This window comes from Colius striatus, chromosome 3 (assembly GCF_028858725.1).
Source record: "Colius striatus isolate bColStr4 chromosome 3, bColStr4.1.hap1, whole genome shotgun sequence".
Taxonomy (NCBI): Eukaryota; Metazoa; Chordata; class Aves; order Coliiformes; family Coliidae; genus Colius; species Colius striatus.
In genome coordinates this window covers 89,953,235-89,966,248 of record NC_084761.1, presented here as the reverse complement: position 1 = coordinate 89,966,248, position 13,014 = coordinate 89,953,235, and the positions used below count along the sequence as shown (strand labels likewise).

The following is a 13,014-nucleotide window of genomic DNA, read 5'->3' as shown; positions in this document are numbered from 1 at the left end:
TTCCAGTCCAAAAATGCAAACTGTTCCAGATTTGTGGCTGTATTGCTTGTGTTTTTTCTCATATTGGTGGTTGGTAGCTTGTCGTGGTTTAGGCCCATCAGGGAACAAAGACGATTAGCCTCAAGTACCGAAGAGGCTGAGAATTGCTCAAGGGCATGGAGGGCTTAATTGCCGCTTAAGGTTCAGGACAAAACGGACCAGGCTACTCGGTTTGGGGAAGAAAAAAAAACCAGAAAATAATTTAATGCAACATCAACTAAAACATACCCACAAAAACCTAAAACATAACCAAAACGAAACAACACAGAGGAATACGTCAATGAAGAGTCCAACCAGCCTTTTTAAGAACACCTTCCCGCCACACCTCCCCTCTTCCCGGGCTCAGAGCCCTGATCCCGGGGTTTTTACCTTGCCCCCCCCGAACGGTTCGGGGGGGCAGGCAGTGGAGGTCTCAGTCAGTCTGCTCCCAATAGCTTCTGCCGTTCGTCCCTCCTTAGGACGGGCCAACTCCACACCAGTCCTCCCTGCGAGTCCGTGGGGTAACTCACACACACGGCAGCCCTGCACGGGCTGCTCCGACGTGCACCCATTCCAAAGGCTGCAGCTCCTCTCTGCCTCTCGTGTGGGGCTGCTCTGCGACGTGCAGGCTCTCCAGCACGGCCTGGGCCATGGCCGTCTCCCCACACAGTCCCTCGCCCGTCCGGGCTCACTCACATGGAGCTGCTGGTGGCTCTCAGTCCTGCCACGGATCTCCACAGGTTTCAGGGGCACAGCTTGCATTCTCGCCACGGCTTGCAGAAGGGTCTCCGCTCCACTGCTCCTCCTTCCTTCCTCCTCTGGCTGAAGGGTCCGCGTGGTCGCCTCCATCTTGTATCCCTCTTACACCTCCTGACCCGCATTCCAAATTCCCGTCCCCTAAATAGTGATGGCAGAGGCGCCAGATTGGCCCAGCAGGGCCGGAGGTGGGTGTGAACCCAGGAGCCGGGGGAGGGTCCGCAAACTCTTTACCGGGTCTTCACTGCAACCCGCTCCCCCTGTTACTAAGCCAAAAGCTGCTCCTTGCTAAACCAGGACATAGCTATGTCCAGACTTAATACTAATTTACAGACCACTATATCAGACTCATGACAAGGAATGTTCCTGATCTTTAACATAATTCATAAAAACATACCAAAAAAAGGCAAATAACCCTGCAAAGCATACAGCCAAAAAACCAGAGCTGGAGAAGTAGAAAAGGTAGTACTGTTCCAGCTAGCTGGTTTTGAGCTCCTTTCTTCAGGTCTGGAAATTCTGCCTTAGTTGTCTTCTACTAGATAGCCAGTCTCTGGTAATTTTATAGTCCTTAGCCTAATTCCTTAGTCTTACATTCCTAATAATGGCACTGTCTTACCTGTCTTTTGTTTTCTTTTTCTTTACTATGACTGTCTTTTTTGCCTTCTGATTTTCAGCCTGCAACTGAATTCCAACCCTGGCTTATAGTAGTTGACTGTAATTTAAAAGGTCTTGCCGCAAGTGCCTGTTTCTTCATTGGCTTTCTTACAGATGTGAGACAAGGAGCTGTGCATTCCATGGCCTTGTCTGCAAAATGAGAATTACAGTACTTCACTATTTAGCAGATGCAAATAACAAAAAAATGTACATACAGAGTACTGTTTTTAGATATTTATCATGATTCTGTGCTCCATTTCATCCCAACAATCTCTAAACCATTTTTGTTTTGAGCTCTTTTTACAGAATTCAATTATAAAGGCCTTTTTTTGAGAGAAAAAAACCCCAAAACTAGAACTTGGTTCTGTTCCTGTTGTTGCTATCAGCTGCTTCTTGCAAACATGAGTATTGTAGAAGTAGACTTCAAATAAAGTGCTTGTGGAAGTGTTCTGGATCTTCAACTGATTCTCTGTCAAAGGTCAAAGCTTCTGCATTGCCTTGATTTAACTTTAAGTAGCTTCACTCTTTGTAGCCTTCAGTGACAATATCAGGTAGAAAAATGAATGGGGAAACTAATTGAATTATGTTATGAGAGTTTGTGCGTCTGTGATGAACAATGTTTCGTATCTCGACTCGTCAGAAGAGAGCTTTTGTTTAAGAAATTAAATCCTCCAGACCTAGATTCTTGCCCTAGAGACTCCAGGATTGTGAGTGAAGAGACACAAAAGGTGATGATAGTTACCAGAGCCTTCCTTGATGTTTGTTTTAAGCACAGGACTCTGGATGTAATGAGTGATTGTTCTATTTTCCTGTGTGTCTGTTAAAGTAATAACTGTTTATGCTATTAATTTGTGTTATGGTGAAACATTTGAAACAAACATTATAACAAATAACTTCTGCCAAGATGATTTAGAGTAAGTGATTATGTGGTGGCAAGCCAGAACCAATGAAAACAGAAAATCAATCTGGTGATGGAAGTCAGGGAAGTGGGCTTTTCCACAGTGGGAGCTGGGGATGGTGAAAGGGTCAGCTAGTTCTGCTGGTCCACTGTGAGCATTCTCAGAAACTGTAGAGGCATTTGCATGCAAAATAAAAATTAAATACTTAAATACTCATGCAGAGCACTGGTATATGTGTGTTGCAGAACGTCTATAAATTAATATAATCTAAGACTATAAATCAGCTCTAAGTACTGGTAGCAGCAGGCTAACACTAGGAGCACCACTGTAACAGAGTTAGAAGGAAAGTTGTTCGGATACCTGGGTTGTATTTTCATGTTGTAGTATTTCCTTTGAGGTTTAAGCTTAGGGGTTAACTAAGTGCCTCGTTTTGTTATACTTTTATTTTGTTCAGTTAGAACCTCTATAACTTTTTTCTCTTTAAGCTATAGTCTCCTAACTACAGGTGCAGCTTACAGCAATTGGGAACATAGACTAAGGTGTTATGTCATTTTTAGCCATTCTTGGATGTTTTGTCTTCTCACCTGTTAGGTTTTTTTCCAAAATGTGAGCATTGCTGACTCCTATGTATTCAACTATAGGAAGCTGCTAGATGACAAATGAACACTTTCAATGTTCTACTTTGAAATACTAGAAATAAAAGGCATAGATGAAGTGAAAAGATCAGCATGCCATGGCTTTCATAACTGTAGAAAGTCACTAGATGGTGCAATTACTGCAAATGCAGGAAGATGAGTTTTGAGACTGATTTCTTGTGATTCTGTGATTGTTTGCTATTTACATTGTGCATTTGTCAGTCCTGGCAAAAACTTGAACTGGTCCATGTGGCTGTGGAATTTACAGGTTCATTCTTCTCTATATCTGGCAAGTCAAACAAGCAACATTAGAGATCCCTTTCATTATTCTGAGTAGCTTTTGGTTTCTAACTGGTTTGTAAGAAACCTTTTTTAGCTTGATCTTATCTTCTCATGTAGGAACTCAAAAAGAACTGTACCTTTATACAAGTCTAAGTTTGTCCTTTTTTCTCATTTTCCCACTGTTTGTTTTGGGATATGAATACAGACACAACAAGTCAGAAGGCAAAATTCAGCTTGTGTGCTGAGTGTTCAGTAGGCAGCGATGACTTTTCTTCATTTAAAAACACATACTTATTGTACTGCTGTGGTTTAACCCCAGCCAACAACTAAGCACCATGCAGCCGCTTGCTCATCCTCCTTCAGTGGGATAAGGAGAACTGGGAAAAACAAGCAAAACTCCTGGGTGGAAATGAGAATAGTTTAATGACTAAAATGAAATATAACAACAACAATAATAATAGATAATATAGTAGGTGTTATGAAAAGGAATGTAACAGGGAGAGAAATAAAACCCAAATGATGCCCAATGCAGTTGCTTGCCACCCTCTGACTGACTGATACCCGAACAGAGATCAACCCCTCCCTGCCAACTTCTCCCAGTTTCTTTACTGGGCATGACTTTCTGTGGTATGAAATAGCCCTTTGGCTAGTTGGAGTCAGCTATCCTGGCCATGCTCTATGCCAGCTTCTTGTGCACCTCCAGCCCTCTCGCTGGCAGGGCAGAAAAAGCCTTGAGGCTGTGCAAACCCTGCTCAGCAATAACAAAACATCCCTGTGTTATCAACACTGTTCTCAGCACAAATCCAAAACACAGCCTGGTACCAGTAAATAGGAAGAAAATGAACTTTATCTCGGCTGAAATGAAGACGGTGCTTTAGAAATTGATTGGAAGGGTGTCAGTGTACTTTGAGCTAAATTAGTTAGGAATCAGTAATCTGAGGTAGGATACTTTTAAGTTATCTTCCTTAGAATGTAGAATAGTAGGTACAGCATAGTTGTTAATTAGAACTTCTGTGTTTTACCTTATAAAATAGACAAAACACTGAAAAATCGTGGATTGCAATTATTGATTTTAAATATGGTAAAGATTTTCAAGTATCAGATAAACTTTTTGCTGCATGACAATGTTGAGAAAATAGACTAGAATTGTAATGAAACCTATCACAAGCGTTATTTATTGAGTGTAGGAGCTGGTCATGACTGGTTTATACACTGTCCATGGGCAACCTCCATGACTTGCCTTATATTTGAAAACCACTTAAGATACACCTTTCTTCTAGGAATAGTAGTGGCTTATGAAACAAGATTTGTATTCTTGGGATACTCTGAGCAATTTTAAAACTTCCTAATTCAGTCTAGAACAGTTACTCTAACATGGTTGTATTGTTTTCAGGGATGTTTAGAAGAATCACAGCTGCAGCCACGAGACTTTTTACAGGAGATGGATCTGATGGGAGTTTCTATACCCTTGAAAGTTTGAGTGACCTTGTTCAATCCATGATTCCCACACATCCTTCCTTAGTTCTCCTCTGGTGTCAAATCCTGCTTCTTGTCAATTATACCAACTACAACTGGTGGTCAGAAGTGCATCAAACCCCAAAGTAAGATTTAGATTTTTATCCTCAGGGGTATTTGTGTGTATTGTAATTACATTTGCTAAAATTATTATCTTTTAAAATCTATCTTTTCCTGGTAAGCCTGTCAGCTTGTTCAGTAGTGCTATTTGGATTCTGAAGTTCTGCATTTACTTTGTGTTTATATATTGTCTGTTCTGATATCTGTATGTCTTTCAAACTGAGGAAATATATTCTGCACAAAATTGTTCCTCAACAGAAAAGGTAGTCTCTCCACTTTTAAGGAAAGAAAGCTTCATGTGAATACTTAAAGTGGGGAAATAACTATGACAAAATATTCAGTATTTCACACTACTATAAAGACTTGGTATTTTACCTTCTAGCAAATAACCAGGCAGAGCAGATGGTGTGCATGGTTGTGTTTATGAAAATACAATCTGATCAGTATAGCTGTAGCTATGGTTATGTCTGTTGTCTATTCTCAGTAGGTCTATTACTAAATGTGATCAAAACATAGTATCAGCACTGTGCTGATTCATTAGCATGAAGCACCATAGTAACTTCACTTAATGTTAGATGTCTGAAATTCAGAGACTTGGTCTAAAATGAGTGTTCCCTTGATCTGAAGTTAGTCTTCCCTTGGTCTTCCTATCAGTGGCATTGGAATGAATGGTCTTCTGAATATAGGAGGAAGATACCTCCTATATGAGTGGTTGTTCTCTGTGTTAACTGTAGAAGGAGATTAACAACTGACTTGAGAGACCTTTCTGATGCACTTGTCGTGAATGTTATGGAAGAGTGATCTAACTGTACAACATGAGTGGATCAATACCTGCTCAAATGTGATATTCTTGCCTCAGTTCAACCTCATGATGTGAAAAATTGTTATTGTGATTTGAGGATACATTAAATTACCAGATTTAAGAGCAAAATCAAGTAAAATAGCAAAGTTGATGTCTGCTTTTTGTTGCAGTTGTCTTTTTTTGATTTACCAATGTCACATCTGTTTTTTTTTTCTGGATTGGATGTCACTTTCAATCTGACACTAGGCAAAGTGCTCAAGATCACTGATTTGGCTTAGGAAGAGTATGTAGTATCAGGTTCTCTTATCCTACCAGAGATGCAGTAGCTCATGCTTTTCCTTTAAATATCCTGTTTTCATTCTTCGGAAGTTCTTCAGACTGTCCAAGGAAGTAATAAGCTTAGAACAGAAAAGTTATGCTACAGTTATTAGAAAGTAAGAAGGTGATGGAGAGTAAAGTGTTTACTTCAAAACAATGTGAAATTTTAATTAAGTTTCTAGGAAAATAAATATTATTTGAGGACATTGGTAGAATATCCAAGTAATTAATGTTTTGGTATCCATAGTAATAAAATGGTAACAAAATACTATGTACTTCTTGCAGGAGACACAGTCTTTCTACTACTAAATTGCTTAGCCCTCAAATATCTGGAGACAGCGATGAATCGGATTCAGCATCTAAACGTGGTATGTGCAATCGTGAGATAGTGAGAAGAGGAGCACTCATTCTTTTTTGTGACTATGTTGTAAGTATTGAAATATGAATTTAGGACTGTAGTATTATCATGCTGATAGTCTTATTACTAATGTGCATTAACTGAATCTGTCTGGTTCATAAGTGAGAAATGAAGACTTGTGAAACTAGTCCTTTTATTTTCAGGTAGTGCTTTTATAACCTTAAGTATGACCTCATTTGGCATTTTTTTTCTATTCTGAACTTAGTGTTCTCTTGGCTTGTAAAGTGTACATGGTGGGTAATAGAATGGTTAGAAGCACATTGCGTAGTGTTAGACGTCCCAACATTAGGAGCAGTGCACAGTGTTTAGGAGGCAACATTAAAGAGGAGAGGTTTCACATGAGTTTTTAACTTCCATTCTGGTTTTCTAATGAGAACAGTTGCTGTGATTTTAGTCTCTTGTTGCCTCAATATTAGCTTTTTAGTTCATTGGGAACTTTTGAAGGGAATTGGTTGTTGAGTCTGCTTCTCTGGAGACATTCAAAACCCAACTGGACAAGTTCCTGTGTGACCTATTCTAGGTGGTCCTGCTCTGGCAGGGGGGTTGGACTAGATGATTTTTCGAGGTTCCTTCCAGCCCTTGAGATTCTGTGAATCTTCTGGTAATATCTAGTATTGCACTTAGATTTGCATTGCACAGCAGTTTTGGGGTAAGCAAACTGCACTCCTTTCAGGTTCAACTAAACCAAAAGCTGTGTTTAGAAGCACTTCAAGTAGTAATAGATATTCAGTCTCTAGAGTCAGGTTAGAGGTAGAATCCTCCAAACACTCTACTGAGGAGTGTCAGCCTCTCGGTATCACCTAGCGAGTGCTATAGATCTTTTCATGTTGCATGGCACTGCCATTGATACAGACACAGCCTCTATAGGTTGAAAATTAATTGGTGAGAAATCTCTTTGGATTTGCTTTCTAGAAATTACTCATCCTATGTTTAAGGTCCATAGTAGTAAGAAAACTTTAAAAACAAGCCCGAATGAGAACAACATTTTACAAGAGGACTCTGTGCGTGTTTATTTCAAACAGTATTTCATTCAAAACAACATCTTTCAACTGACCTCAATTTATTTGTTTCTAACTTGGATTTGTAGTGGATTTTTTAAAAAACCTGTTTTACAAGTTTATGATAAGTCTCTTAGTTTGCATTAAGATCAAAAGCATTTGGAAAGTTTGTTATGAAAAAATAGTGATGGTGATATTAAAATATAGACACTTTGTGCCTTTATTTTAAAATAGCTCCCAGAATTATGTAGGGAAAACTTTGTTGTATCAGATAAAATTTTTAGTAATTAAACACTTAACGTGGGTATTACTGGAATCAGAGTGTAATTTTTTTTTTTCTCCTTTAGTGTCAAAACCTACATGATTCAGAACATTTGACTTGGCTTATTGTGAATCATGTTCAAGACTTGATTAATCTATCCCATGAGCCTCCGGTACAGGACTTCATTAGTGCTGTCCACAGGAATTCAGCAGCCAGTGGTCTCTTCATCCAGGCCATTCAGTCACGGTGTGAGAATCTTGCAGCTGTAAGTTTAACTTTTTGACTCTTTGAAAGAATACAGTCACTTATATTTCAGCATAAGTTTAACTGGCAACTATGCAAATGCTGACATTTCCAGGTCATTTATCAACTTCTAAGTTTATTTTTAAAGTCACCTCTTGAAAAATGCAAAAAATGAACCTTACAATATATTAGCAACTTCAGTATCAGATGTGTTCCAGTCCATCAAATGTATGAAATTTCTTCTTCCAGCAAGACTTCAATCTTCTCACTGTTTTCAAAAATGTCTACAATTCCACTTAAGTCTCACTAAAAAGTTTTCCCTAAAACTTTTCCTCCCTACTTCTTGCTTTCACAATTAAACATCAACTGACTCAGTGTTCATATTAATTGAACAAGCCAGTAACTACAATCTATCCATATATACATTATTATATGAATCAGCTAGTTGTCTGCTACAGTTTTCTTTTTCTAAATGCTCTTCCCTTTAGCTTTAAGATCTTTGTATTCCAATTGATTGTGCTCTTTTTTCACCATTTTTTCTGTTTTGTTTCAACATCTAGCCCACGACTCTGAAGAAGACTTTGCAGTGTTTAGAGGGAATACATCTCAGCCAGTCTGGGGCTGTCTTAACGTTGTATGTTGATAAGCTTTTGTGTACTCCATTCCGTGTGCTTGCTCGCATGGTTGACACGCTGGCTTGCCGGCGGGTGGAAATGCTTTTGGCTGCAAATTTACAGGTAAGGATAAATACATTCATTTGTAAATAAGACTGGGCTGTGCTAGCAATATAATCAAATGTAATGATTTCAAGTACATCAAACTGTGATGATGTTTAAGTGATTAATTGAGTTTTCAGAGAACCTGTGGGTATGTTACTTTTTCTGTCCAATAAAATTGTTGTGACTCTCCTATAGAACAGCATTACTCAGTTACCCCTTGAAGAACTGGATAGAATTCAGGAATACCTTCAAAACAGTGGATTAGCAACAAGGTAAATAATACACATTAAAATGCCCAACTAAGTAATGTTCTCATATTCATTGCATATATTTGGTGTTGTTCTTAAAGATGAGATAATTGATCCTTTTACAGAAGTAAAACAGAAATAAAGCTTCTTAAGAGATGAAGACAAGTTCAGGCACAAGAACAGTTGCATTGCCTGAGTTGAATTTGCAGAGTACTTAAGAATTAAAGCAAGCTAAAGGCTTGAATGCATCAAATTCTCTCTCCCCATTCCACTCAGTATTTAACTATTTAATTGACCAAAGTTACATTACTGAAAGCAACTTTATTTTCTTCAAACTTCTGCACATTTTTGTGAGTCCAAGCTAGATGAACTTGTTTCTGTGGTGCTGGGATTTTTTTTTGTGGTGTTATCTGTTTTGTTTTGCATTTTTCTCCCCAGACAACAGTATAGAAAGTTTTAACTGTTTAGTCTCCCAGATGTTTAAGGACAAACTGCTGTTATAAAAAGAAGCAAATTAAATAAAGCTTTTTCAGAAGTTCAGTAACGTTGGAGGAGCCAGATTTAATCCTCTTGATGTCATTGGTGTTTAAGGTTAATATCTCTTGACTGAAATGACTAAAAAGTAGGGGTAAACACTCTAAAGCCCAGTGCTGCAGTGTATTGATATTGATGTGTGTTTGTAGATAACATCTGAATTTTTTAAAATTCTCCAAAATCTCCAAATGACTTTATACAAGTTCTTGATGGAAATAATGGAATCTAAAAAAACAGCCAAACAAAAGAAAAAACCAAACCAAATAAAACGCAAAGAAATCAAAACAAAACCCCTGACACTGACTGAAATCCAAAAACTGGAATTCTTAATATATTTTTTTTAAAACCTCATGAAATTAAGTTTTAGGGAATTCTTTCATAGTATGTGTTAAAATGTGTTTCTCTGCACTCAAATAATCTGTATTTTGACTGTGATTCCCTTACTCATTAAAAAGATTTTGTGCATAAAGGAAACTGCACAGTTTACATTTTATGCTTAAGCATGTACTACTTTTCTGTCCCAGGGTTAGAATTGGCTCACTGGATGTCTTTCTGTTTTTAAATGATTTATAAAACTGAGTAAGTTAGCTCTCTGCTGATGTGTTCTTCTGTTTTCAGACACCAAAGACTTTACTCGCTCTTGGATAGGTTTCGTCTTATGGTAGCTCCAGACACAAGTAGTCCTTCACCTCTGGTTACCTCACACCCATTAGATGGAGAAGACCAACCAGCTTTAGAGAATGTAGTTCTAGACAAAGTAAGATCATGTTTTATATAGAGTCACTAAAAGTGCCTTGACAGTAAACAAGCTTTTGCTCATTACAAAATATTTAAACACTCTTTATTTTTACTATGCAGTTAACATTCTCAGCATGTCAATGCTCAAATACAGCTCAGTGTATGATTTCATATGTGTTAGACTGTTGAACTTAGGATGAATAATTAGCACATAGATGATGTTTGTTATGGTGCTGTGAAAAGCTAGCAAGTTTTGTTTCTTTGATTAATTTTATTGGAAAGGTTTGTATAAGATTCAGTAGAGAGATAAATACTTGTTTTCTTCATGTGTTTACTGCATGTGTTTATTAATTTGCTGAAAACTGTTGGTTGTCTCTTGGAAATTAAGCATTACTTCTTGGTTCCCACTTCTCAGCTTTAAAGTAATTTTAGACAACAATCATGACTGCTTAACTGTTTCTGTCTTTCGTTTTCTTAGATCCATGTATTTCAAAGCAGGATGGGGAGGAGCAAGCTTTTCGGAGCCTGTGTCTTTCTTTCTAGTTTGTCCTGTGGCACAGATAATTTCTCCTCTTCATTCCTTTGTGTTCTGCACTGTTACACAGTTTATGAGATATATGTAACTGAGATGGCAAAAAAATGATTCGATTAGCTGACAGTTAGGAGGGGACTGATAAGTAGTTGAGAAGTCTGTTGAGTTAGGATAGAGACTGTGAGCTACTTAGCAGGAGGAGACACTGTGCTCAGAAACCATTTACCCATATCTTTCAGTTTTCAAATTAACCAAAAGATCTCCCTCCTTTGTAACTGTATATCCTGCACAAAGGAAGTAGTTTTGTATGCTTCGTCCAAAGCCCTTATGTAGTTCATAGAATGCCTCAAGTTGGAAGGGACCCATAAGGATCATCAAGTCAAACTCCCTGCTACATAAAACTGACCCATGGGAGTAAGAGCATTGTCTAGTTGTTCCTTCAACTCTGACAGGCTCAGTAGCATTCTAGTTAATAGCAAATTCAGAATGTGCAGTTATGAGAGAGAAGAAAACACAGAGAAGGGATAAAAAAACACTAACTGAGCCTCTTATATTACTTAGTTAAATTAATTGTAATGAATTCCTGTGGGCTTATTGCTAATAATATAAGGAGTAAATTTGCAGTGATGTGTGGTAGTCTTCTTATACTTCAGTGAATTTGTCTTCATCTGCTGATTTATTTGAATCTGAAGACATGGTTACAGTATTGGTTTGTTTGCTATCACTGTTATGTTTGTGTAACTACTGAGTATTCCAGGTTTTATTTTTTCAACATATTCTCCTCAGCTTTAGGTTATTAATACATAGACTTGTCCTGGATGTTAAGCTTCTTTCTTTCTTTTTTTTTAATTTCCTGGCCAGACTTTATGGCAATAGACAACTTGCTAGTGAACATCCATTGTTCTAGTTTAAGATGATCCATCCACTAGTTGTCTGTTTTGCTTGGATTTTTCTGAGTTTTGTTGACATTGCTATGATCTAGTGATTCTTAAACGGACCACAATTAAATGCCAATGAGCAATTCTCCCCCTGCCCCCATGAACTGTGTTATTTTCTGGGAACAAATATGTAATTTCTTTTTTTTTATTATTCTTTATTAAAGGACTGGTATGTGTCACTAGTGAGGTCACAGTGTTATGTTAAGTCCGACTCAGCACTTCTGGAAGGTGCAGAGCTGGTAAATAGGATTCCTCAACCTGACCTGAACTCCTTCATGACCAGCAAGGTAACATTTTTGTCAGATGAAACAGAGTCAGCTGCAGAGGATGTAGTTATTTCTAGTATTCTTAGTGGTAGTAGTATTAATAGATTAGATTCTGAAATGTAAACACTTCATACTTATATAATACTGGTTGTTTGCTTCCTAAATTTACCTTAATTTTAAAAACTAAAATAGTAGATATGTTGATTTCTGTGTGTAGCAATACTGCTAGTAGAAACTTTCTAGTAGTACAGGCTGGATGTGTATAGTGGCAGTGACAGTTTATGTATTGCAATCACAAAAATCCAGTTGTACTGTTTCACGTAATTTTCTTGTTCTGCCTTAACAGTCTCTTACAAGGCCATGTGTTTCTGCAGCCTTTTAAATGTCTGTGCTAGATGACTTGCAATATGCTATTAACGGACCATAGATAATAAATCTGGCAAACGGGACAACTTGTATCCATTACTTAGTTTTCTAAGAAACCTACATTGATCCAGTTCACTATATTACAGTTGGGGCTGGTGTGGAGAAATAATAGTGGAAAATGTTTTTTAGAAACACTTCTGATTGACTTGTTTGATAACTTATTACTTGAAGATACCTTGTATATAGGTATATAAATGTATTACAGTTGTATTTTTTTTATATAAGTTTTAATCGTGTATTGTTCTGAAAATTTGGAAGAGCATGTTGTTTCATCTTTCCAGTACAGTGCTGTTTGCAATTTAAATGTGGAAGAAATATAGGCTTAATTATGGTATTGTTACACTGCAGCAAAGCAGAAATCATAATAACAAAGTTAGTTAATTAAGAAACTGTTAATTTACTACCATATTAGTATGCCAGAACTGTACTGTCAGATACTTAGCTTCTCTTTAAAAGCAATTCCTTTACTTTTTAATCTACTGTTCCATTTCAGGAGTTCAACCTGAGCTTGTTAGCACCTTGTTTAAGTCTTGGCATGAATGAAATCTCAAGATCCCAGAAGAGCAGCTTGTTTGAAACAGCTCGGAGGGTAACTCTGGATCACGTGTCTGCAGCTGTACAAAACCTTCCTGCCAGCCACCAGGTTTTTCAACCACTATTGCCAACTGAGCCATCAGCCTACTGGAAAAAACTAAGCGATATCTTTGGTAATAGAAATAGCAGTCTTTTTAAGTTTATTCTCTCCTCTGCAAG

The 13,014-nt window shown here is 37.7% G+C and overlaps 1 protein-coding gene across 2 annotated transcripts in view; it reads left to right on the top strand.

Annotated features, from left to right (window-relative positions):
• Positions 1-13,014, top strand: part of HTT (huntingtin) — an 87,303-nt gene that overhangs the window by 50,761 nt on the left and 23,528 nt on the right. For both annotated transcript variants that reach the window (XM_061994338.1, XM_061994337.1), the window contains 8 exons: positions 4,638-4,845; positions 6,225-6,366; positions 7,703-7,882; positions 8,421-8,597; positions 8,775-8,851; positions 9,980-10,118; positions 11,734-11,856; positions 12,755-12,968. In XM_061994338.1, the coding sequence (XP_061850322.1) occupies positions 4,638-4,845; positions 6,225-6,366; positions 7,703-7,882; positions 8,421-8,597; positions 8,775-8,851; positions 9,980-10,118; positions 11,734-11,856; positions 12,755-12,968 (1,260 nt within the window). The remainder of the gene's footprint in view (positions 1-4,637; positions 4,846-6,224; positions 6,367-7,702; positions 7,883-8,420; positions 8,598-8,774; positions 8,852-9,979; positions 10,119-11,733; positions 11,857-12,754; positions 12,969-13,014) is intronic.